The following is a 27,751-nucleotide window of genomic DNA, read 5'->3' as shown; positions in this document are numbered from 1 at the left end:
ATCTTCTCTCATTAGGCTGTGGTTAAGGCAGGGCTTGTGGAATTCAAAACCGGAGCCTGATGGGTGAACTAAAATGAAACGCGAGGGTTAGCACAGCACTCAAGATGCCCACAGAGGCACACGTGATCTTCTCAGATGTGGGACAGATGTGGCTAGAAGTTTCCAGTTAAGGAGTGTGGGTGGACATCATGGTTTTTAAGTCCCCCAAGAATAAATAACCCTCCACAGAGAATAAAAAGTGCCCTCAAGCTGGTCTCAATTAAAGTTGCTTCAGGCTACCACACAACTTAACCCTCTGTTTAGACCCCGTTCTATTCCACGCCCTCTTTCAAAGTGCAATGCTCTGAATGACAAGAAAATCCTCCTTGCTTTCTTCCCTTTATATACTACTAAATTCCCTAGAATTCGTGACTTTGAGGAATTTGAGGAATTCAAACTACCAACTCCAGAATTTCCTCACTTATTTTATCAGTTGCTTCTTTGTACAGGGCTTCCTGAGGATGGCTTTGATTCCATTAAAGAGGATTCCATCTCTGTAATGAGAGAAATGACCAGTGTCTCGAAACTTAGCAGGACTACAGTGCTGTGAGAAAGAAGTTGAACAACCACTTTCCAGACGCTATTCTGGTTAGAGAAGGGCAAAAGGTAGAGGGGTTAGGAGATGGCTTTAGATATCAATAAGAACCCACGTGGATTCAGAGGCTGTGCTTATGTTCTAGCTACTCACGGCAGACAAGGCAGAACCCACAATTCCCAGCTCATGTTCCCAGCTCGATACGTGATTCTCTTCCTCACTGAACAATAGTAATAAAGAGTGATGCCCTGGGTGAGACCTGGTAGATACCGAGTTATATGTGCTTTTCCTTAAAGAAGAGAGAATGGCAATTGTAATCCTCAAGCTCCTGCAATGTCTTAACAGATGGGAGGTCGAATTGGTCTTTGAAGCTGAATGTTTTTTTCTTCTGGGAAGCCACCCCAGTGGGGAGAGACCCTCTTCCAGGAAGGAGATGTTTGAAACCATGTGGCTCTGGCTCCAGGGAGGCTAAACTTCCTCTGCATAATAATGTAAAGGCTGTAATTATTGTGGCCAACGTCTTATTTCTGCAGATTGTGATTCTTTAGAGTAATTTTCTTTCCCAAATATAGATTTGCACTACAACGTGCCAATATTTTATTGCTTACTTTTGTGGAGTTTGTGCATAATTCCTCACAGGCAGTGTCGAGAAAAAAAATCCGCAGACGGCAGGAAATGCGTGCAGGCCTGACCTTCTCGTCACTCCTATGCACTGAAGGATTGAAAAAGAAAAAGGCAAAGAATAAGTCATGTAAGGCAAGGTAAAGTCAGATAAAAAAGGGAAGGGAATCAACTGGGTTTGGGGCCCAGTACACAGACCATATACTAGGCTACAAAACAAGTCTTGGTAAATACATTTAAAATGAATGACGACAGTAGCATTGAATTAGAAAACAATGACAGAAAGAGACCTGCCAAAGCCACAAATATTTGCAAATTAGGGAGCAAGCTTCTAAATAGAATTTGAAAGTATTTTAAGCTGAATGAAGATAAAAACACAACATGTGAAAATTGTGGGATGCAGCTAAAGCAGTGCTTAGAGGGACAGGAATAGCACTGAATGCTTATATTAGAAAAGAGAAAGATTGGATGCTGTGATCTAAGCTTCCATTATATCAGTTAAGCACTAAGTCCTGGCAGCTGTACTTCCTGGATGTCTCTTAACCAGTGTATTTCTCTGCATCATGCCACTGAGTCCCTACATGATCCCCCGCCTCCAGTCTTGTGTTCCTCCCACCTAAATCTCCAGTCCCTCCTGCCCAGCTGCTCTCACTGCTCCTCCTGCCTTGCATTCCAGATCTGCCAACTTTCTCTGGCTCCTTGGGGTTCTCCTGCCTTCCTCTGGGTCTTCACACACACACACACACACACACACACACACACACACACACACAAACACAGTTCCTCTGCCCACACACCTCCAGTTCACACCACTAATTCTCACCCATAGAAATATCCTAGCTTAAACTTCCCTTCTTTCTGGAAGCCATGCCCCTGCTATTGCTTCCATGAAAGTTCATTGTGCTTCCTTTGTGGTAGCATTTGACGCATTCTCACAGCGTGTCGAATTTGTGAATCTTCTCCACTGGACGGGGAAGCAGCAACTGTGGCTTTTACATGTGATATTGTGTATCAGGCCCCTAGCGTAGCTCCTGCACATGGTAGGTGCTGAATAAATATGTGGCAAATGAATGAACTCCTATTTTAGTGGAAATATACCACTACATTTGTGGTTCCATGTTGATGAGGTCAGGATTTTTGGATTATGGCTTGTGGTCAACATCAGTTGTTTCCTGGTATCCACTTGCGCTTCCAGCTTGACGACAGCTCTGAATTCTATTTGGGAATCTGCGTGGTTCCTGGGAAGCATATACTTAGCCTGGCTCCAGCAGTTACTGAAATATTCTCCATTGGGAAAACTGATCTGCTCTTGTGGTTTCAACTGCTCGAAGCTGCAATTTCTCGATTAAATGAGTTATTGGGGTTTCCTAAAAGGCTCCAGGGCCCTCCTATTTCTCCATCTTCATATCGCTAACGTGCTGGGTGACTTCACTGGCAATATTCCTGTTATGTTTCCTGGCAGGACTATTTAGAAGTATCTGGGCGATCGCCCAGTGCTCTAGAAAGAGCATAGGCAACAACTTGGCACATGTCAGAGTGAAACATGCCTAACACCATGAGGAGATGCAACAGATAAGAGTAAAAAAGGAAAACCAACGTAGAATTAACCTAAATTTAAACAGTATCAGTCCTGTGATATTTTTGCACATTTCAAGCAAGAGGAAATGGCTGTCTGGCCAAAAGAGAAAATGCTGTGAGTTGCTACATCAAAATACTAACATGATTTGTCTTTTTCCTAAAAATACCAGTAATTCATGTTCATTATAAACACTGGGGACATTTTAAAAAGGTATATGAAAGAGAAAGATCACCCAAAACAGTACGCAAAGTAGCCACTGGTCATGTTCCGATGCATTTTCCTTTCAGAAGTTTTCACACATGTAATACCGATGTGTATTTTCCCTTTCAAAATTCGAATGTATGTTTCTGTAGATCACTTGTGTGCACACAGGACCCCCAAGAGCGATTTGCGTAACCTTCCATTTTGCAGATCTGCTATAACTTCTAGGAAACTCTTCTCCTACTGCTGGACATGTTGGTTTCTAAGTATTTACTGTTATAAGCTTTTTGGTGGTGAGCACTCTGAATATTAATCTTCACGAGCCCCTCTGCTCAAATCACAGGTCAGCTTCTCCTCTTGTGTTTGGAGCCCCTCTCACTTTCTCAAGGACACTCCTGCTACCTCAGAGGTCCCCACTGGAGAACCCATGCCATCAAGGTGCAGACACTCTCTAGTACCCTCCATCTTGCACAAAGAAAAGCCCTTCTCACCCCATACCCTCCCCAGCTGCCCTCTCTGTACCCGTTGCTGACCGATTCCCCTTTATCTGGTCCTAGATTTGGCCTCCACTTCCTTATCTCGTTTTTACTTGCATCTGCTCTGGGAGGGTGTGGCCCCACCCCTCAGGGAAAAGGGATTTTTGAAGGTGACCACATGTCTGTGCGTCTGTGCATTTCTCTGTCCTCAATTGTACTTCACCTTTTGGCACCATTCAGTCGAGCATACCTTCCTTCGAGAAACAGTCCCATCTCTTGGGTCCCACAATACCAACCTTTTTGGTTCCCTTACTTCCACATTCTTTGGTGGCTCTTCTCCTTCAGTTTGTGCAAGAATGTTGGGGGTACCCTAGGGCCAGAACTCGGACCTCTTCCCTTCAACACCTTGTGTGGGTAATCTTATTTTCTACCAGGATTTTAACTACCAGCGATAATGCTGGTGACTGCAGACATACCTCCCTAGGCCAGACCTTTCTCCAGATTCGCAGATGAACTGCCTACCTGATACTTTCCCTCAGATGTCTTTTAGGCATCTCCAGCCTAATGCTGCTAAAACAAAAACATTTATTTTCTCCATGTCTTGAAAATACGTCTGTCCTTCCTCTGGCCTTCTGCATCTCAGTAAATTCCATGAGTTGCTGCTTTTTTAAGGAAAAAATGTAGGACTCAAGCTGACTTCTCTGTTTCTCACCTTCACATCCAACCTACTAAGAAGTTCATGTGTCTATGTCCAAAATATTTCTGAGTTCAGTCTGTCTCTCCACCTCCACTCCTTTTCTTATCTAAGCCTTCGCCAGGTCTCACTTGGGTGACCTAGATGACATCAGAATGACCTGATGTCTTGTCCATATATGATCCACCCATTCTCCACACATCACCCTGAGTGGCCTGTTTGCCAGCCTCCCACACATCTACCTTGCCATGGTGTCTAAACCATGTGGCTTCTGCTCTCTCTTAGATCTCATCTCCTACCGCTCACCCATGGCTCTCATACACTCGCCACCTGGGCCGTCTTGCCCTTCCTCTACTACTCCACGATCTCTCACCCTAGAGCCTTTGTGTTTGTTGTTTCTCCCCCTCAGGACATTCTGCTCCCAAGCTTCACATGACTGCCTCCTTCCCACCACCCAAGACTCAACTCAAATGTCATTTTCCAATTTAAAGTTGGCTCTCCTTTCACGTGTCAACTCCAGAGCCTGAGAAACTTGCACATATGCAAATCATACACAAAACAAATAAAAAAAACAACAACAAAGAAAAATGCCAACTGGAAAGAATCCAAAGTCCATCAATGGTGGAATGGATAGACTGTGGTATGTTCATGCAATGGGGTAGTACAGCAAAAGGAAAAGAAATAGACAAGAACAGGGCATCAGCCTGGTTGGACCTCAAATCATAATGATGAATGTGAGAAAGAAGTCACAGAGGATGCACTTGGTGTTGAATCAACCCACACAACCTACAAATATATTGTATGGGGATATAGCCACATATGTGGTAAAACTATAAAGAAAAACTATAAATAAAAGATTAACAAAGTATTCAGGGGGGTGGTTACTTCCCTTCCTGGAGTACAAGTGAGGCTGTGTCTCTGAACTTGGACGGTAGGATAAGGTCTTTGCTTTATTTTTAATCTTTAAGTTGCATGTGTATATAAATGCTTTTGAGTTCAGGGTATTTCTTTATGAAAAAAGTTTTTTTAAGTTTAAGTTTTTTAAGTTTAAGTTTTTTTAAGATGGGGAGGCGCCTGAGTGGCTCAGTTGGTTGGGCGTCCAACTCTTGATTTCAACTCAGGTCATGATCTCATGGTTGTGAGACTGAATGCCACGTGGGACTCCACAATGAGCATGGAGCCTGCTTAGGATTCTCTCTCTGTCCTGCATGCATGCTCTTTCTTTAAAAAAAAAAAAAAAAGAGCAAGATGGGACTGTAAAGCAACGGCATTATTTTTTCCTTATAATTATAATAATAATGTGAACTACGCTCACTCTGTGTATCTTGGTTCCCTCACTGTTGAGTGAAGGGAATGGACTGGACCTCCTTCTGTTCTTACATTCTATCACTCAGCAAAGAGCAGGCTGATTTGAAGGGACCTTGAGAGGACATCTGGTCTATCTCCATACTTTCCAGAAAATTGCCAGTTAATTAAAACCAGTCCAGGCAAAAGTGAACCAGTTTGATTTGGAAATCCCACTCTCCCTCTCCCCAGGAAGAAATTACACAGCCTTGTTATATAATTAACTTTAAATATCTGAAAATTCTTCCTTCTGACCTATACAGATGGTTTACACTCTGGGGCCTCTTTTCAAACAATGATACAATACATTCAAAGTTGAAAAGTCTGGGGATGCTAAGTCTAAATGGAGCTGCCTATCAGAAATGTCATGGTTCCCAACACCCAGATGGAACCCTATACCCATTCCTAGAGCACAACAGCGCAGAGATGTGGCAGGTAGTATGCATGTGTGGAGAGGGACACGGGGCTGATGCTCTCTTTGGCCAAATAAAATCTCTGTCAAGTTGATGCTGCAAATACAACGTTCAGCAGTCTCTCAAAGGAGAACCTGTCTGATGCACGTCAATGTTCTTATATGGAAGGGACACACAGACTCATGTGTTTCAATATAACTATTTTCTGATAATGTGGAAGAAGCATTCTGTTTCTCATAGCCCCCAGGATTGAACTGCACTTGAAATCAGGTTAACTAGAGCTAAATTTAATCATTGTGTGACCCGACTGGGTACATGCAACCTGGCGTATTGAATATCCTACTTTATGTTGTTTTTATTCTCAATTTCATCTGGTTATTTCCTTAGGGACCACAGAGCAATAGTAGGCAGCAAAGTAATGAAATGTGGTAAATGTGGTTTAAGAGAAATAGGGCTAAAAATACTTTCCTTTGTTTCATCTTAGCAGCCCCATATATAGCGTGGCTTACTTTATTTTACAAAGTCCTAATGCCAGTTCTGAGGAGGCAAAAGGCAAGCTGAATTTATTGCTGTGGGAAACCACGGAGCTTCCTCAATTTTATAACATAGGAGCTCTTTGTTTTATAGACATGCCATGAAAGTCTGGGTCATAATCATTACCTGCCATTTATACCGGGGCCCAAAGCAAGCTCGCTCAAGTTCACAGGGACCTCTGGAGCTGGTAGATCGTGTGGGCCGCAGTCACTCTGCCAGGCCTGTGACATCTTCATCATCCACAAGGCATTCGCACAGCCTGGGTGAGGTTAGCACGGAAATGTGGGAACACCAGATGGACTCATGATCTCTGAGGACACAGGCCTTTCTGCTTCTGAGAGAAGCCTACACTGGTTTCTCAAATAGTTCTCAGTGCTGTAAGCTGGGAGGACTTGGGGGTGCCGGCGTCACCCGACTAAGAGTGATTCTCAAGGGAAACAGAGGGGAGGGGAAGGATTCCTCTCCTATACCCCTCGGCTCTTGAGGGGCCTTTTCAAATGTCAAAGCTCCAGGCACCACCGCCAAACCCTCCCTCCATCTAGAGACTCACTGTGGGGAGTCACACGTGTTCTAAAGGGAGCGAGTTTACACGGGGGCAGTGAGGCAGAGGACAGAGTGAGAACTACTAATTGAAGAAAGGTTTTGAAACACTGCATGTGTTTGCAGATCGCTGATACTCATGAAAAGGATCACATCAGCATGTCTTCTAAATCCTTCTTTTATATCGCGTGTTAAGAAAATCTTGCACGTCGTGAAGCAACGAGGTTCAGCAGAGAGATTGCTGCCCCAAGTGCTCTGATCGTCCAGGCCAGTGGATCTGGTCCCTTTGCATCACCCGCCCCCCACGTGGCTCCAAGGTACAGGCAGGGAATGTCAGTACCCCCCCTCCCCTGCAGACGGCCAGGGAGGGGAGTCAAAGGGCCATCACAACACTGAAAAGTCCCGGGGTGCCTGGGAGGGTTGCCCACCCTGGCTTAGGGGGTCCACAGGCTTCCCCGGAGGGACTGGTGTTGGAAATACTGGCGGGCGATCACCAAGGACAAGGACCTGGTGGTCTGCCACCGCTGACCCCCCCCCCCCACCCCCAGCACAGTTAGATTGGTGTTTCCCATTGTGCAGCAGAGCGTGAGAAAAACACGTGTCCCAACGTGCTGGGCCGTCTGACTCCAGGCCTCGCAGCTCTGCGTCAATGAAATGTCCTCCTCTTGCACACATGGGGAGCACTGCAGTGAGAACCCAGTGGCTCTGCATGGATGTTTGCTTACATCTGTCATGTTCATGTTCTCGGTGCTTGCCTGGCAGTTTTGCTTGTGAGCCCTGTTCTTTGTCCTCATTTCCAAACTGGCCTGCTCTATGGGTCACCTCTTGCTGTGTGACACGCTAACCCTGAAACCCAGTGGCTTAAAACCACCGTTAATCTCTCTCGTGATGCGTGGGTGTCTGGGCTTCCAGACTGGCTTGGCTGTGGGAAGAGATCCCAGGGGCCACGAGTAGCAGAAGGAGAGACTCCCTGGAAGCGAGGTTCCTAATAATGCTCCTGAAATGCTGAATGAAGTCTATTTCCCACGGACTCTCCCCCTCCAACTTGTACTACTGACAGTAACTGTGAATTCTGTTCCCCCATACCCCATTCTCAAACAACGTAGCTTTTTGGTAACTACGTATTTCCTGTTTCTCTGGGTCTTCTTTGGGGGGGAGGGCAGAGGTGGGGGCATTTCCTCTCCCTTTGAAGTTTACGTGATATGCTAGGACATGGCTATTTCTTAATAACGCTTCCTACCGCACAGTATTGTTACTTATACTTGCTTTCCACGTTAATAAAGGAATAGCTTTCTCATGCACGGTTGTTCTTTATACTTAACCCTGAAGCAAATCCACGAAATAAAAATAGGAATGCCTTAGGCTCATATTGGTCACACACAGCTGTCACGGAACTTCCCTCCTTGCTTTTTTCCTCGGGACGACCTCTCAGCATCCTCATTACGTGGATGTGTGTTGAATAAAACTAAGTCGGAAGCAGAGATTCTAAACGAGTTTCTAATTTCAGAACTCACACGAATTGACTTTAAAACTGAGGTCCACAAGGTAAAAACCATGCAATAAGACCATTGTAGACTGAAGCTCGATTCACGGCTCATTTCACTAGCCATGCCTAATTGGAACTTTGCAAAGTGTCTGACCTGATTCCACCACTTGGTTCCATGCTATCCTGCTGCATTTCGGGTGCCCTCTGCCCTTACCTCATCCCACACACCTCAGTAAAGCAGCTCACTCTGCCATCAAGCCGCAGTTACACTGAGAGTCTTGGACATCCACCATCCTTCCGAGAACTGTCAGAAAGCAATCCTTACGACCCACAGCTCCGTATTACCGTCTTATGGTCCCAGACAAAAGCCCCTTCAGTCCTCTGCACTGGGTGAAGGTTGTTTTTATTGTTTCCATTTTATTTTTCTCTTTAAAGAACAAAACCCTGTGTAATATAACACACACATTGAAAAGTACATAAACATATAGGTACTGTTTAATGAGCAATAATGAAGTCAATGCCTGTGTAACTACCACCCAGGACAAGAAATAAAACAGATGTTATCAGTATTTCAGAAGGACTGCCCTACCATCCACCTGCCCCCACTACTCTCTCTCACAATGCACCATTATGCTGAATTTTTAAGTACTAATTCCCTTGCTTTTCTTCATAACTGTTCTACTTTTCTTGTGCTTGATCTGACTTGGGTTCACTGCTCTAACAGATGATGGGTTCATTTACTACACATTAAAGTTTGGCAGGAAAACCATTTTTTAAAACTATTATTAAATTGTTGTCGATAAACCCCTTTTTCTTTTTTCCCAAAAGAGGCATTTGTAGGCTGCAGAAACCTTTATCTTGTTTATGTGATTTCTTAAAGGATTATATGGTTGTCTGCAGAGAATTAGCACTTATATTATCAAAGATTTCTTTGTCTAATATATTTCAGCCTTTAAGAAGCATTGAAAGGAAGAATAAAATATTAATTATAGCAAAAAAAAAATCCTTAAACAATATGGTTGGATTTTTCCTGTTTTTGAACTTCATATGAATGGAAGCTCATTCCCATCTCACTTCTTACCATGTTAGTAAGATTCATAAAGGCCATTTGTGGCACGTGGGCCATTATGAACAGTAATTGTATGAAATCTTATTTATTTACGGTCTATTTTTGGGCTCTTTTTGCTTCAGTGGTTTTGTCAACCTGAATACCAATACCATATTGTTTTAGTTATTCTAGCTTTGTAGAAATCTTGCTATCTGGAGAGCAAGTTCTCTCTCTTCTTGTTTTTCTAGAAGAGTCTTTGTTTATTCTTGACTTCTGCATGCCCATAACAATTTTAGAATAAGCCAATCAAGTTCTAGAAATAAATATGTTGAAGTTTGGCTCAAAATCACAACTGAATCTTTCCATTATCGAGTTTCCAATCTATGAACATAAGCACAGGGCTCCATTTACTTTGATATGCTTTAATGCCACTCAAATGCCATCTAGTTTTCTCCCTAAAGTTTTTGGTATTTCTGGCACTTTTATATTTCTGATATTATTTTAAATTAAATTCGTGGTTTGGGTTCTCTTGGATCATCTTGGTGAATTTGGGCAAAGACAACGGACATGAGTTCCCCTTATTCTTCTCACACTACAGCAGTGCACCCCCACAGTCTCCTGGGGGTGGTGACTGATTGGCTCACCTTAACCTTGGGCACCGTCTTCAGGGTCCCAGGAAACACGTCCACTGCCGAGTGAGGTGGGTATCTCCGTTAGGCTCCTGGGCTTTGGCAGGCACTCGTGTTTTACATTTCTGTTCCCCTTACTCCTCCACATTATCAAAACACAGCTCCATTTCCATCTGGGTTATCAAATATCTTAAGAACAAAAGTGATTTTGAATTCTCTGTTTACCTTTCTCGTCTTCTCCTAGTATTTATCCTGGTAATTCTTCATGTCATTTTGGTTCTTGAATGTTTCTATGGACTCAAAAAAATTTATCCAGCATTATTGGTTGGTTTCCGTGACAGGTTTGGTTTAAGTAACCATTTTTGAAAACAGGAACTCCAACAAGGAAGCTAGTTGTCAAATTCTGACTTAGACCAGAACAAGTTCACTGAGTCCAGAACTGAAGGAGAAAGAGGGTAGGGGAGGCTGTCTGCTTCATAAAAGTGCCATCTTTACTTATCTCACTATGGCAGCATTGGTATGGAGCAAAATTCGAAATAGATTTGAAAAAAAAACACACTTTAAATAAAACTTTTAATAGTTTAAACAGTATGTTTATAAAATTCCATTATACTATTCACTTTAGTTAAATGATTATGTTGATGTATGTTCCTTCTTTTTAAAAATTTTTAATGTTTATTTATTTTTGAGAGAGACAAACAGACACAGAGTGTGACAGGGACAGGGGCAGAGAGAAAAAGGGAGACACAGAATCGGAATCAGGCTCCAGGCTCCGAGCTGTTAGTACAGAGCCCGATAAGGGCCTCGAACTCAAGAACCGTGAAATCATGACCTGAGCCGAGGTCAGACGCTTTACTGACTGAGCCACCCGGGCACCCTGACATATGTTCCTTCTAAGTGTAGACCCAAGATTTTATTTTAAGGCAACTTAACTCATGTTTTTCAGATATTTAAATGTTTTATTCCTAAATTATTTTAGTGGTGAGATAAGTAGATATATAATAAACCATAGAACCAATTATGTTTTCCCAAGTTTCTCCTTGATTACAACTGCAGATTTCTATTTTTATGTAGGAATATAAGCTAGCAACTAGAAATAATTCCCATTGGTACTCTGGAAAAAAGCTAGTGGAACAAAGTTAAAAAATATGCACAGGGGAGCCTGGGTGGCGCAGTCGGTTAAGCGTCCGACTTCAGCCAGGTCACGATCTCGCGGTCCGTGGGTTCGAGCCCCACGTCGGGCTCTGGGCTGATGGCTCAGAGCCTGGAGCCTGTTTCCGATTCTGTGTCTCCCTCTCTCTCTGCCCCTCCCCCATTCATGCTCTGTCTCTCTCTGTCCCAAAAATAAATAAAAAATGTTGAAAAAAAATATTATGCACATATTATATGTAATTTCTTTTATGGCTGAATGTCAATCGCAAAACATTCTTTGAATATTTAAATTCAGAAATTTAATAATATAATGACTATATGGTAGCAGCCAAGATGATCTTTGTAGAATACAATAAAATATTGATGAATTTTATTTTTTTGTGGGAACTAGGAACATTTTCTCTGGCAGAAAACAGAATGAAAGGTACATGCAATATTAAGAAAATCATTAATGAACATTCCTCTTAAAAACAAAAGCTAATAAGCTAAGATGATCAACTATTTATGATTTTTTCTGTTAATATTTAGGGGCTATAGGTTCCAGGATTTCAAAAAAATTATAGAGGAAAAGCTTAAGATGGACAAATCCTATCACTTTGATATAATCTCACCAGCTATTTGTTCCTGGTTGTATTGAAGAGTTTTATCCTTTTGTTTCAGTGCACAAATGTCCCTTTCTTCTTGCCATCCCTTCAAGCCATCAGACACATGGTGCAGGTGTCCTTTCTGCAGAGGACCCCAGCACTTGTTTCCTCTGCACCTGACCATGCCCTCTGGGTCACCTTGGAACTGTAGCAGACACTGGGGACCTGGGAGACCAGAGCCCGCTGTGTCTCAGGTCTCCTCCTGGACAGGCAGGGCTGCTGACCTTGCCATGCCCACACTCCCCTTTCCTTGGCTCTGGGGCCACTCCCCTTCCTGACCTTCTCCCTTCCCCCATTCCTTACACATGCTCTTCTCTTCACTTCCTACACTCTCACACAAACCTTCAGCTGATAGTTCTGTGTGGATGATACCCCAACTACATTTCTTTGAGCTTTAATATAGTTGTCTGTTGGCTGTGGCTGTCTTTACCTGGAGCTTCTACTAACGCCGCCAGCTCAGTTCACGATGGACTGAACCCACCATCTTCCTGTTACATTTTCCCCACCACTCTTCCACTTTCCATATTTTTAAAAGGTGACATTCTTCTTGTAGTGATTCAGGATTGAAAATCCAGCTTCACCTCTGACCCTACCTCCAGCATTTGTCATCGACAGCCAGTTTCCCTGGTGGCCACTTGTAGGTCTGTCAGTAGTGTCTTATTTTTTATTCTCTGCTGCCCGGATTAGGCTTCTGGAACAGCCTCCAGATGATTTCACTGCCTGCCCTAAAACTCTCCTTTTTCTCCCTAGCCTGGTCTGCACTCATTCTGGTCCCTGTATAAAGCACATGCTAACCACACCAGAACCAGTATTCACTGTTCCTAAACACGTGTACCTCTTCGTGCCTTTTCTCATTTGGTTTCTCTTTGGAATGCCCTTCTTCCCATTCCTTCTGTGTCCCAAATGTGTCTGGCATAACCACTGTTCATCCTTCCAGGTCCTTGGGTACTCAATGCCCATCAGTAAGAGAAACAGAAAGTTTGTGTTCAGAGATGTAAGATTATAGAGGCTGTGGGAGAATACTCTTTCAAGAAGGGGATAATCAAAGGACAGTATTGTTAAAGGTAAAAGAAAATAAGGATTCTGAGAAGTCCACTGATGACACTTGAAAGAGCCGTCTACACTCATGATTTCCAATTCTCCCTCCTCTCTTCTCCCTTAAACCCAGTCAGGCTTTTGTCTCTGACACTCCATGGAGTTGCTCATCATCAAGGGCCTCCACATCGTGAAATGTGATGGTCAATCCCCAGTCTTCCTCCTACTCCAAAGCCTGCTCCTTTTCATCTCAAGTTAGATGTGACCAAGGCAAACACGTGAGGCATCCTCAGCACCCCTCTTTCTCTCAAACCCTAATCCAGTGGATGGTAGCTTTCACAACACACCCAGAATTAGCCACGCCTCATCTCCCCCCTGGCTGTCATGTGGCACACCGCTTCCATCTTTGCCTGGATGACGTCAACAGCGTCTGGGCTGGTCCCCCTATTTCTTCTCTTGCGCTCCCCTCTGGCCTCAGTCTCTTCTAAATGCAGCAGTCAGAATGAGCCTGCTAAAACCCAGGTCAGGCCTTGTTCCCCTCTGGTCCCAACCCTATCTCAGTTAGTGTGAAAGTAACTATCCTTGCCAATGCCATCAGATCTTATCTTCTGGTCTCCCCCATCTGGCTCTTTTTACTCTAGCCACTCTGGGCTCCCTGATGTCTCTTGAACATAACAGCCTGGAGAGTTCACCTCCTTCACACCTTTGCTCAAGGAAGCCTACCTTAACCATCTCCTTTACTTTTCTCTATTTTTCATATACTTGTCACTTTCTAATACATTACATTATTTATTTGTCATGTTTATCATCTGTCTCTCTCAGTGGTCACTGATATATCCCAAGGTCAGTGTTCTTGGATATATCCCAAGCATCTACAATAGTGCTTGGCACATAGCAGATACTAAATAAATATCTATTGAATGAAATGATGAAGAACTTTTGAGAATGAAACTTCTGTGAAGTGGTGATGACCTAACTAGTTTACATGGATGTGGTAGCAAATACATGTGAAGAAAGGAAACCATAAATGTAAAATAGTTTGGAATTTATCCAAGTCTTTCCATTCCTATATGCAGTCACTCCAACACATGGAAAATAGGCCTATTTGAATACCTTTATTTTCTTATTTTAACTAAGACACTACGTAGGATACAACAACAATGGACATTTTAAGCACCAATAAATGACCACGACATCTTTAAACATTTATAAATACTAACCATTCCTAAGTATCAATAACTATCAATATATTGTCAGTTCCGTCATAACACCTGATGGTGTGCAATTTGAAAACAAGAGCAAAACTGGTTCGTGAACTGGTTAATAATCATTGACAAACCCGTATTTTTTACCTATTTGCTATGGTAAGCAAATACAAATAAAATGATATATAATGTATAATTTCAGAAATATATAATAAAAATATAAACAAAAAATTCAAATATAGTAAGCAAAAAATACTGTGAAATTTAAACTATAAATCGTTCAAGAAAGGATGTTTACATTTCTATGAAGATGATTCTTTAGCATTAGTTTGGCATATTGCCACAGGCTTTTAAAAATTTTTTTTTTCAACGTTTATTTATTTTTGGGACAGAGAGAGAGACAGAGCATGAACGGGGGAGGGGCAGAGAGAGAGGGAGACACAGAATCAGAAACAGGCTCCAGGCTCCGAGCCATCAGCCCAGAGCCTGACGCGGGGCTCGAACTCCCGGACCGCGAGATCGTGACCTGGCTGAAGTCAGACGCTTAACCGACTGCGCCACCCAGGCGCCCCTGCCACAGGTTTTTAAATGAAATGGCTAATCTTTTAAGTTTCTGTATATAGGCAAACACAAAATTATTTAAAATTGTAATGGTTCTAAAACTCACAGCTGGAATATGAAGAATGATTTGAGGGCAGGGTGGGGGTGGTGACCATGATGCATATAAACCAAAATTTAAACAAGGAAGTACAATTTAGTTTTCCCTAATTAGATTTGGAATTATCCTGGCTTTCAAAATTATAATCTTAAAAATGAAACAAAATCTTCATTAATTTCTTCAGGGAGTCTGAGCCAGTAATTCTCCCTGGGACCTCTTCTCTGAACATGAAATAGTAAATAATCAATCAATCTGTTCAAGTATCTCTATAGTAAATCATATAGTAAATACTTGATGAGTAAATCATCAAGTATCTTTATAGTAAATCATCTATAGTAAATCAGTATAGTTATCTACATATATATCATATATATTTTTGTGTTAAGTTTTCATTAGGATAAATATTGTAAGAGCAAAAATAAACCTACTTTACACCAGAAAACAGGCTGATCCTAACACAAGCAGGCTTTGTCATGTAGGTTAAATTTATCTAAATGAAATAGTATCCTATAAATTAGTTTTAGACACTAATGGAGTGCAGGAGGAGCTAGCAAGATTATTTATATAAAGAACTGGAAGATACTACACACTAAGCAGTGGATTTATCTTTTTAATTAGTCCACTTAGTCTTAGAATAAAACAAGTCTTTATTACCTCAGGCATGAAGACTGGACAGCAGCAGGAGAGCAGCAGGAAGGCAGCGGGGAATGTGTGGAGCAGAGGGAAAGACTGGTTTTAAGAAAGTACATTCTGTGGATGACTGAGTGACCGAATATATATCCTTATTCATAGTATTTTCATTAACAGGTATTTTCAGCACAGCCTCACAAACACAATGATATACTATTTTTTACTGCAGTCTACTCGTTGTCTACCATACCAGTTCTAGAATGAGCAAGGCACACTCAAAATGGGCTTTAAACCAGGTGTGTTTCCCTATGAAAATGGTAAAATAATATTATAAAATAGACTCTGGAAAAAAGACATGCTTATGGTAAAAGACACACAGTAAATGAATTAGCCAGGCACAATTCCAAGAGCAAGAACTATATTTACAGTCTTCAAGTAGAGCTCATATTCGCTTTTGCCTTTAATTGTAATGTTTAGCGAAGGAGCAAAAATAGTGAATCTCATTTTAAAAAATCAAAGTTCAACTTATACTTGGTTCTCTGCTTATTTTTTTAAATTTAATAAAGAATTATTTCAGTGCAATATTAGTGAGGGTTTTTATTTCTTTTAAATATCTTACCACAACTATTGTATCACATTTTGTAAATTGAACATCTAAAATGTTTGAAAGCCAGAAAAATACTAATTCGGTGAGAAGCTCTATTTCTGTTCCTCATTTTTTATACGCTCCATAATTTTTGTAACGTGGACCAAAACGTCACTGTTGCATTTGCTTCCTTACTCTCAGGCTCCTCCATCTTTGCCAGGAGCCCAGAGTGGGTTGGTTGGGGACTAGACTACACAGCCATCGGCAGTTCTGTGATTTCAGGGACACGGTGCTCAGCCCACTGCCTGGCACAGAGCACACACATACAGCTGAACAAATAAATCTTCACGCCAGTATTTTGGTTGTTTGACTGAAGGCTCTAGTTCTTCTGTGAAATAGATCGTATGTTTACTGAGGACTTCCTGTCAGTTTGCATGTTAGACTAAAGTAAAATTTAGTGAGTCAGTGAAGACACTGTAGACGGTTCACAGTACGTACACATATTTTTTTCTTTATGCTATCCCTCGTCGGGTAGAGAGCTGTATCAAGGTGTTTATGGGTGAACTTTATGCCGTACTGAATCTGTTTTAAAATAGTACAGTAAAGAGACACCTGGGTGGCTCACTCAGGTAGGCATCCGACTCTTGATTTCAGCTCAGGTCAAGATCTCATGGTTTGTGAGACTGATTCCTGTGTTGGGTTCTACGCTGACAGTGCGGAGCCTGCTTAGGATTCACTCTTTCCCTCTCTCTCCCTGTCCCTCCCTTGCTCTCTCTCTCTCAAAATAAATAAATAAACATAAAAAATAATTCAGTAAGAAAAGTGAATCTGCGAGAAATAGGTGAAATATAGTGGCAAAATATTAATAATTATTGAAGCTGGGTGATAACTACTTTTTACACTATTTTTTAAAACTTATTTATTTGTTTATTTATTTAGAGAGCACGTGAGTGGGAGAGAAGGACAGAGGGAGCGAGAGACAATCTTAAGCAGGTTCCCCACTCAGTGCAAAGCCCAACGCAGGGTTTTGATCCCACGACCCTAGGATCATGACCTGAGCCAAAATCAAGAGTCTGACACTCAACTGACCCAGTCACCCAGGTGCCCCAGAGGCTCTTTACACTATTACCTATACTTTGTATAGCTTGAAATCTTCAATGATAAAAATAATAAATTCAAAGAAATTTCAACAAAAATGGTTAAGGGCAAAATAAAGACATTTTCAACTAACAAAAACATTTCTATACTTGTCCATCTTTTACAACACGGTTTATACAATATTGTAACCACAGTGAAAAGTTGGAAACAACTTAAATGTCAGTCAGTAGGGACAGTTAATGTAGTAACACCCCCATGCTACAGAATGAATCCTATGTGCCCATGAGAATAATGAGTGTCAGGTGATAAAGGAGGTTCCACAGCAGTGCACAGAACCTGATTTCATGTTCATAGGAGTGTGTGAATGTCCATCCACATTCAGAGGGTTATGTCTGCAAAGAGGAATTACAGATTATTTTTTAACTTTTCTCTTGAAACTTTTGTATTATTCAAATTTTTACAAGGTATACATTAACTTTATATTGGGCAGAAATTATTTTCTATAACGATATCCTGTAGTTTTTCTCATTATGCTATAATTTCTAGGTGATGGAATGATTTTTTTTTAACTTAAAAATTATCTTAGGTCTTGGGGCGCCTGGGTAGCTCAGTCGGTTAGGCATCCAACTTTGGCTCAGGTCATGATCTCACGGTTTGTGAGTTCGAGCCCCGCGTCGGGCTCTGTGCTGACAGCTCAGAGCCTGGAGCCTGCTTTGGATTCTGTGTCTCCCTCTCTCTCTGCTCCTTGCCCCCTCATGCTCTCTCTCTCTTTCAAAAATAAGTAAACATTAAAAAAAGTTTTAAAAATTATGTTAGTTCTTAAGTAATTCAAAGTGGGGAAGTTCTATACTTGTAAAAAATTATGAAATCTGGAATAGATTTATTTTTAAAATGAAAATGAAAACATTTAAGGCATTTTAACAAACACACTCTTTTTCCTCAACCACCTACTGAGTGTATTAAAATGTAAGATGTCAAAAACTACATGAACTACATGATTTTTTAAAAAAAGAATATAATTATGTACCTTTCAGTTAATTGAAATCAGGCTGAAATTCTATTAATTACAGAAAGAAATAGCATATATAGAAGAAGAAAATGTTTTCTATTTTGTTCATAAGGAATTTGAATTGAAAATATTCCAACAGTTCTGTGCAAAAAAAGTATTTGTGGATATTTTAGTAATACGTTTGTTCTTAGAATAAAACAGATGGCAGAATGGAATAAAATGTAGTTTCCAGATGCATGGTTTTCTGAATTCGGTGACTTGGACTCAGCACTATCAGTTAAATCTCAAGTTTGTCTTTAGCCAGCGCTGCAATTTTGTGGAGTACATTTTAATGACTAACATTATCTTGGGTAAAAGTCCCAAAGGTACATGTTCCAGTGGTTGTGGAATCTTGGATCTTTGGGCCATCTGCTACTGCTATGACCTCTTAGTCTGCAAAGACCATGGAGCAGAGTGGGAGGCAGCCACAGTGGGACCTCTATCCACCTCATCACTCTGTGGGGTCATTTACGATTTGCAACAGACCCTGTGTATGGCCCTTATTAACGGACTGCACTGTTCCCAACATTTCCTATTTCCTTGTTGATTATAAAGCTTCAAAGAATTTAAAAGTAGCTCCTTCTTACCAAGAGGTTGGGGATTCCCTAAACGTGGCAATTCCAGTTCAGATAATGTAATGAAAAATAAAGGAAAATAGGTCACCTAAGTTACCTGGTAGTCATGTCCTTCCTTCACATCCATGTTCTAAGTTTTAGGAATGATGAGAGATTTCTGAACTTTTGATTTGTCCACATCATGTATCTGTAATCAGATTGAAGAATCACACTTGGTGAAAATGAACTGTATATACTTGCAGTTGTGTTAGAGCAGATACTCTATTTCTCATTATGTTTCTAGATGATCTTGGGCAAATCACTTAAATCTTTATTTAGGGATTTTAGGGGCCCACCATATGGCAAATAACCCAGATTAAAAAAATTTTTTTTTACCTTGCTCCTAGGAAAACTGGACTGTCCATAATGGATAGTATTGGAATGAGGTCTCTTTGAAGCTTTTGAAGATTCTTGACACAATCTTCTTTTAGACCTCTGGGATGTTTTGCTTATCATCAATTTGTGGTCACTTACATCAGCTTTTATAGTCTGATTTATTGATTGTGGCTGCAGTAGTTGGGGATCTTCTGTTTCTGTGTCTGATTCAAAAATGTATGGTTTTTTCATTTTTAGTGATTCGCGGCCTTTCCCCAAAATTTGTGTTATATATTTCCTTGTTAAATTTTCTTTTCTATTCACTTGGAAGTCAACCGCACTTTTTATTACACCTAAACTGTTATTTGATATATGAGATACTGAACTATTAGAGAGGTGTTTACTTTCATTTAAACTCACAGTTGGTGATTCTCCATTAGAAGGGGGATATTTTGTCATATTTTCACAGGACTCAGTATTTTTTCCTTGCAGAAGTCTGGAAATCTTCTGATTTAAATTTCTAGCATTCATCTGAATGTTATGATTAGATCTTTTTTTAATAGCTGGATCTAAATTCAGCTTGTCATTTTGGATCACACTAGTTTTAAGTGAAAAGAATTTAGATTCTGTAACAACATGCTGTTCCCTTTTCAGGTTGCCAGGTTCTAAGATCTTTTTATTCATCTGCAAGGATCGATTTTTGAAAACTGGTATGAATGTAGGGGCAGTATTATTCTGGGAGCTTAAGTCTGTGCCTTGAACTTGAAGGTTTCCTGTGTTGGGCTTTGGTGCTTCCAAATGTACTTGTGGTGCCTTGTCAGACAGGGATTTCTTTCCGCTCTGAACAGACTGCTGCTGGAGGTGCAGTGCTGAAGACACCCAGGTTTTCTTCAGCTGGCTGCCTGGAATCTCCATCCTGTGGTTCATGGCTCCTGAACCTGGTACAAGACACTGAGCCAGGACAGGTCTGGTGCAAGGGGCCTGAGTCAGAGAGGACCTAAACACTTGTTTAGTGGTCAGATTAGGCGCCTTGACTTTGTTTTCCTAAAAGGATAGAGATTGGGAAACATTTAAAATGTAAAAATGTTAATGGAAAAGAAATAATATATAAAATATCATCAAAATAAGAATACTGAATAACACTACAATATATAAAATAGAAAAGAAAAACAAAAAAACAAATGAGACTTCTTGAGGAAACATGTACACTTCTTACGGTCTGCATCCTTTTTTACATGCCAACCTTTCAAGATATTTTAAGATGAAGATAGGCTCTACATTGTATACAAATTGACTATGAAAACTACAATTAGCTGCCCATTGCCCTCCAAGTATGTCCACGCTGTTCTCACTCAAAATGTCTTTCTTGTGTAAACTTTTTTCCTTTTCAACTTCCCATGTTTCTACTATCAGTATTAGGCGTGCACACACACACACACACACACACACACACACACACACACACCAGTAAAAGGTGGTGTTCGTAACTTTCAGTGTGCATGTTCCATCACCCTTTGAGGGTAGGAACCATTACTTATTTATTCCTATATACTTTACATTCTTTTATAAAAAAAGTTTTTTTAATGAATAAGAGACAGAGACAGAGCATGAGCGGAGGAGGTGCAGAGTGAGAGAGGGAGACACAGAATCCAAAGCAGGCTCCAAGCTCTGAGCTGTGAGCACGGAGCCCGACTCGGGACTCAAACTCACGAGCTGTGAGATCACGACCTGAGTGAAGTTGGAGCTTAACTAAGCCATGCAGGTGCCCCTATACTTCACATTCTTAAACCCTTCACACAGTTACTACAAAATACTTGTTCCAAGAAATTAAGTGAATGGAAGAGGTGGCTGCATCTATACCAGGCCTTTAGTAGGATTTTGACTGTAGGGCAGTGGCTGTCTGTGTCTTGATCATTTGTATTTTCATTGTCTAAAAAGTGCTGGTACCTGGTAGCAATTCAACAAGGATCTGTCAGACTGACTTGTCAGATACCCCAAAGAGAGCCAAGTATTTATAGTCTTTTAAAAGAAATTATGGGGGCGCCTGGGTGGCTCAGTCAGTTAAACGTCCGACTTCGGCTCAGGTCATGATCTCATGGTCTGTGAGTTCGAGCCCCGCGTCGGGCTCTGTGCGGACAGCTCAGAGCCTGGAGCCTGCTTCAGATTCTGTGTCTCCCTCTCTCTCTGACCCTCCCCCGTTCATGCTCTGTCTCTCTCTGTCTCAAAAATAAACATTAAAAAAAATTTAAAGAAATTATGGTAATATAGATAAAACATAAAGTTTACCATTTTAACCATTTTTAAGTATACAATTCAGTGGACCTGAGTGCATTCTTCATTGAACTTAAGTTGTGTAACCATCACCACTATCTGTTTCCACAACTTTTTCTTCATTCCAAACAGAAACTGTGTGGTCTTCGGCAGCAATTCCTGTTCTCTCTCCTTGCAGCTCCTAGGAACCTCTATTCTCTCTGTCTGTCTATGAATTTGCCCACTCCAGGTATCCTGTATAAGTGGAATCATACAATATTTGATGACTTTTTTTTGTCTGGCTTATTTCACTCTGCATGTTTTCAAGGTTCATCCGTGTTGTAGCAGGTGTCAGAATTTCCTTTCTTTCTATGGCTGAATGATATTCCACTGCATGGAAATCCCACATTTTGTTTATCTAGCCACCTGTTAATGGGAAGTGTTCACAGTGTTTTATTTTTTTTAACATTTTACTTTATTTTTTGAGAAACAGCACAAGCAGAGGAGGGGCAGAGAGAGAGGGAAACACAGAATCCAAAGCAGGCTCCAGGCTCTGAGCTGTCAGCACAGAGCCTGGCATAGGGCTCGAACCCATGAATGTGAGATAATGACCTGAGCCAAAGTTGGAAGCTCAACCAACTGAGCCACCCAGGTGCCCCTATAGTCTTTTAAAATATGTATCTATCGAGTCTTAGTGTCTGTAAAAAAGTGACGTGTGACAATAATCTGAAACATGGAATGGGAGTTCTTTTCTCATTCTCTGGCATCAAAAACCCATAAAGTCACAACTTAAAATAAAATTTTAAAAACTGCTAGAAATAATGTGCAAACCCAGTGCAACTGACTTACCTCTCTCCACTACTGGAGATAAGCATTGGAAATAGGCCAAGAAAACGTAAGACAGCAATCCATTTATTGATTAGGCAGAATAAATCACACTAAAACTTAGTGGCTCAAAACAATACTTGTCTTCTCTCTCATGATTCTGGGAGCTGACTTGGCTTAGTTCGGAGTCTCTCACGGAGCTGCAGTGAGATGACCGTGGGGCTGGCGTCTTCTTCACTTGCGTGTGATGGTGGATCCTGGCTATAAACTGGATTAACTTCAAGCAGCCCCTCGTTTTGCCTGAGATCCCAGAGCAAGTGTCCTGAGAGAGACAGTTTCTACCTGACCTAGCCTTGGAAGCCACACAGTATCACCTCTGCCACAGTCCTGCCCAGACCCAGGAGGAGGGAACACAGACTCCACCCTGCAATAGCCTGAGTGTTGTCATTGGTCATAAGGGCATGTGAATGGACAATCTCATGGCCATGTCAAAAAGCATTCTGTCTCTGGCCAGAACCTATGTCATCCCTTACCGACTTCAAGCCTCCAATGTCACAGTACCAAAGGACTGGTGCACTTTGCAATGAAGTTGCACAAAAATCTGATGCAGGCTTTAGACAGGCTTAAAGAGGAGATATGGTGGGAGATGAAGGAACCATGGCCCAATTATGTCTCCACACCAACAAGGTGCCATAGGATATCCCCCAAGGGGCTGAGTTGCCATACAGGCCTCACAGAGATGGAAATTCCAAGTGTAAATATGGTTCTTGCTTCACTTCCACCTTTCTCATCACATGTTACCCTATGCCAGAACTACGTAGAGACAGGAATTCAGAAAAATAGACTTCTAGCATACTTAAGTTGACATAACACAAAGTCTACATGGAGAACAATATTCATTCTCCTACCCTGGTTATTCTTGGGAGAAGTGGGAAGACTCTAAGAAAAATTTGGGGTGAGGTTTGAGTTGATGCTAAAAACAGATGAGGAGGGCTCACTTCTTGTTTGTCTGTATACTTCTCAAGTTGGAGGCTTATCCATGTCAGTAGGGCAAGAATACACTTTACTTCCCCATAATTTTCAGAGGGCACCAAAGACCCAGACAGGTTTCATGACCCTGAGTGAAGGGATACAGAGGCTGACCAAGGAATAAGAGCTGGCTTATAACCCCTGCAGATTGCTACCTTGAATGAAAAAGGATGCATCACAAAGGGGTTTGTATTAGTTTGAGAGTGATGCTGTCCCTATGGATGGGGATGCCACTACCATGACTGAGTGGCTTAAGCAACAGAAATGTATTGACTCAAAGTTAAGGAGGCTAGAAGTCTGAAATCAAGGTGTTGTTAGGATTGGGGCTATGAAGAAAGTATCTGTTCCAAGCCTCTCCTCTTGACTTGTAGATGGTCATCTTCATGTTCACATGGAGGTCTCCCTGTACATGTGCCTGTCTCCAAATTTCTCTTTTATATAACATTACCAGTCATATTGGATTAGAGGCCCATTCTATTCCAATATGACCTGATCTTAACTAATTATATCTGCAGTGATCCTATTTTGAACAAGATAAAATCCTGAGATACTGGGGTTAGGGCTTCAACACATGAATATGGGGCAAGGAGGACACAATTCAACCCATAACAGGGTGTGATGTGTCCTTCTGAAGGCCCTCTGTACAAGGGAGCTAGGAGAAAACCCTGCACACTATCTTCATCAAGATACTTCATGAGCAGAGACCATAAACATCAGACCAATCTAGGTCAAGAAGTGAATGCCTCCCTCACCCCTGCATTACCCAGCTGTGACTGTGGGATGGGTATGGTGGACTGAAGTTCATCATCCACCCTATCCTCTGTCTAGTGTTCCTTCCTAAACCGGTGCCTGGAAATCTAAAATGGACATTGTCTCCTTTGCAGCTAGGGTTCAGAATACAATTTAGGATCAACTAATCAGACACAATCATACATTACTTGGAAGGAAGAAGTGAGATAAAACCACACTTCTGCAGTTTCTGCTGGAAAGTTCAATTATGAATGCCTTTGCTATTTTAGTTGCAGAGTTAGCAGAAGTTAACTATCCACGCATCATTTTTGTAGGTGTCCAGAAACAGAGCTTAGGGCATTCATTCTCATGGACCATATTAAGCAAATACACCAAATGTCCTCAGCCTACACAGCCTTTTCTTGTATAGATGCTACCATGAGGAAAATAAGAATTCTTAAATTTCAATGAAATTCTGCCTCAAGGAGAGCTTTTATCAGAAGTGACTGGATCATCTTAAAATGTTTCAATATGTATATATCTCCATTTTATGAAAAAAGGGTTGAAGAACTAAGCCATTTTTTGACCCTTGGGTTTCATAAACTATAGTAACTTTTAAACAACATACCTACTACTTGAGATTCCAAAAGAAAAACTTGTTCTAAGCAGATTCATATGAGATTACTTGTATTCTGACATAAAACTTACATAGAATATGTGTCTGAAATATGCTTATATTCACACCCTATTTTGTTTTCACCTGTGTTAGGAACATACATCTGATGAAAATAACTTCCAAGGACTTGTTTTGCCCCCTAGCTTGTCAATGTATTATTTCCTCATTCTTTCAACTTCTAAAATAAATAGCCCAAAGGGTGAAACCTCTAGGTTTATATTCAAAATTTATAAAAAGACTACAAAAAAGTACTATGTAAATAGCAGATGAGATCATAAATAATTCATACAACTTAAAATACTTAAATGGTCAAAAACCAAAGCTTTATGAGGTCATAGCTAAAAAAAAATCATATGCTTTACTACATTATTATCATTATTCTGCCAGGTATCACTGGCAAATGTGGCTAAGTTGACTTTTAACTTCTAGAACTCTACATACAATTTACATAACTTGATTCATTAACATAAAGTGTAGAGGAAAACCAAAAGCCTTAACCTATATTATTTAGATATGAATAGATGTCATTTAATGGAGTCCTAGAATTAAGGTCATGATTAAATGAAACTTGAGGACTGACAGAAATGACTGATCAAATGTGTTTTATTAAAATCTGGTTCTGTGTAATACACCACCTGAATGTTTCTTGATTAAAGTTGAACCATATGAGTGAAGTCATATGATAGTTGTCTTTCTCTGACTGACTAATTTTGCTTTAAGAGACAAAACAGATGAACATAAGGGAAGGGAAACAAAAATAATATAAAAACAGGGAGGGGGACAAAACATAAGAGACTCTTAAATATGGAGAACAAACAGAGGGGTTGTGGGAGTGGGGATGGGCTTAAATGGGAAGGGGCATTAAGGAATTTATTCCTGAAATCATTGTTGTACTATAGGTTAACTAATTTGGATGTAAGTTAAAAAAAATTAAAAAAAAAAGTTGAACCAGAATTCAGTTAAGCTTAGATCTAACCACAGGCTTGTAGGAAATATGAGGTTTAGAAGAATATGTTAACTTCAAATGACATGACCTAAGAAAGCAACAGTCAGTTCCAGAATATGGTACATTCTCCAGGGCAAATGGTCCAGTTCTTCCAGCAAATAACTGACATAAATAAAAGGAAAGTGGGGAAGGGGGTTGGAATATTATAGAATAAAAGAGACTTAAGAGACAACAACCAAATGAAATTACGTGGACCTTGATTGGATTATGATTTAAACAAAACCTCTAAAATTAATCTTTGAGATTAATAGGGAATTGTAATATGGGCTGATACTACACGATGCTAAAGAATTATTGGATAATTTTTTAAAAGCTCCTGTCAGATAGAAATGCATACTAAAGTCTTCACAGATGAAACAACATCACATGTTGGGTTTCTTTTTTTTTTTTTTTTAAGTTTATTTATTTATTTTGAGAGATAGAAAGAGAGAGAGAGAGAGAGAGAGAGAGAGAGAAAGTGTGAGTTGGGGAGGGGGAGAGAGTCCCAAGTAGTCTCCACCCCGTCAGCATGGAGCCTGATGCAGAGCTTGAACCCACAAACTGTGAGATCATGACCTGAGCTGAAGTCGGATGCTTAACTGACTGAGTCATCCAGAAGTCCCACATCTTGGGTTTCTTTTAAAATAATACTCCAGTTTACTCCCCACCCAAAAATATATCAAAGAAGAGCTAGATGCTAGACATATGAGAGTTTGTTATAGTAATTTCTTTTATCTATCTTTGAGAATTTCAATCAGTTTATTAAAAAAATCTAGTCTGGTAAAGCACTCCTGTTAATTTAATGTTTTAAAAAGTCAGCTGAGTTTTATCAAATAGTCTGATCAATTTATTTTTTACTTCAAAAAATTTTTTTAGGAGCGCCTGGGTGGCTCAGTCGGTTGAGTGTCCGACTTCAGCTCAGGTCATGATCTCACAGTTCGTGGGTTCGAGCCCCATGTCAGGCTCTGTGCTGACAGCTCGGAGCCTGGAGCCTGCTTCCGATTCTGTGTCTCCCTGTCTCTCTACCCCCCCCCCCCCACTCATGCTCACTCTCTCTCTCTCTCTCTCTCTCAAAAATAAACATTAAAAAAAATTAAAAAAAAATTTTAATGTTTATTCATTTTTGAGAGACAGAGACACAAAGTTGCGGATGTGGGGAGGGGCAGGGAGAGAGGGAGACACAGAATCAAAAGCAGGCTCCAGGCTCTGAGCTGTCAGCAGAGTCCAAGGCAGGGCCTAAACCTATAAACTGTGAGATCATGACCTAAGCCAAAGTCGGACACTTAACCGACATGGGGACTGAGCCACCTAGGTACGGCTATTTTCTATTTTTCAAACTTCCGCATTTTAGACTACCCGAATCTTAGAGCTAACATGTGGTGTAGCAATAACAGGAACTAACATTTACTGAGAGCTCACTGAGTACAAGAAACAGTTCTAAGTATTATCTGATCCTAAAGCAAAAAACAAAATACCGCAAAATACCGTGAAGGACATGGTGACATGTTGCTCAGATCACCTTCACAGAAGGGCTGCTGCCCCCACTCCTGGGAGTTGGCCCCTGCATGGGCCAACCTACCTCATCTTAGGACATGCCTATATCCCCGTGTGGTGCAAATCCAATGGCAGATGGAGGAGGGGGCACAAAGGTCTGGCTATTTGGATGATAAAAAACCACCACGATGAGCTGTTTTAGCCTTAGAGCTCCTCGGAAGATTGGCCAAGGCTACCTGCTACCTGCTTTGCTTTTGACTTCTCCCTTGACCCCACGTTCTTCCATCCTCACTTTCTGCAAGTGTTCCAGGTTCAGCCCCAGTAAACATCACATGCACTAGACTCCAGAGTCAGCTTCCTAGAGAGCCCAATTTGCAACAAATGTTATTATCACCACCACTACCATGCCTTGTTTTACAAGGCAACTGAGGCACAAGGAGATCAAATAACTTGCCTAAGCTTATGCACATAGTAAGGGTTCCTAGAGCCAGAGCTCTTAACCACAGATGTAAACTTTTCCCGGTTTTGTGACTAAGAATCTGCCTCTGGGGTTTCAGTTCTAATTCTGCAATGTATTTAACTGTGTGGCTTTGGTTAAATTACTTGGATGCTCTGAGCTTCAGGTTCTTCTGCAAAACT

General features: G+C 41.0%; 1 protein-coding gene across 4 annotated transcripts in view; it reads right to left on the bottom strand.

Annotated features, from left to right (window-relative positions):
* CD3H18orf63 (chromosome D3 C18orf63 homolog) overlaps nt 1-27,751 on the bottom strand; it is a 51,158-nt gene that overhangs the window by 3,842 nt on the left and 19,565 nt on the right. For 2 of the 4 annotated variants that reach the window (XR_008291671.1, XR_008291673.1), the window contains exons 11-14: nt 19,146-20,168; nt 18,868-18,957; nt 10,155-10,328; nt 1,183-8,906 (exon numbers count right to left, since the gene is read on the bottom strand). Coding sequence is in view for 1 of the 4 variants with exons in the window: in XM_053206039.1 (XP_053062014.1) it covers nt 18,901-18,957; nt 19,146-20,168 (1,080 nt within the window). In the remaining 3 variants the exon portion in view is untranslated. Of the gene's footprint in view, nt 1-1,182; nt 8,907-10,154; nt 10,329-15,196; nt 17,540-18,867; nt 18,958-19,145; nt 20,169-27,751 lie in introns of those variants that run through there. The other 2 variants (XR_008291672.1, XM_053206039.1) reach the window with 2 other exon arrangements.

The sequence above is a fragment of the Acinonyx jubatus genome, chromosome D3, assembly GCF_027475565.1.
Source record: "Acinonyx jubatus isolate Ajub_Pintada_27869175 chromosome D3, VMU_Ajub_asm_v1.0, whole genome shotgun sequence".
Classification (NCBI taxonomy): Eukaryota; Metazoa; Chordata; class Mammalia; order Carnivora; family Felidae; genus Acinonyx; species Acinonyx jubatus.
The sequence above is the reverse complement of the archived record's forward strand: the minus strand, read 5'-3'. Positions and strand labels throughout refer to the sequence as shown.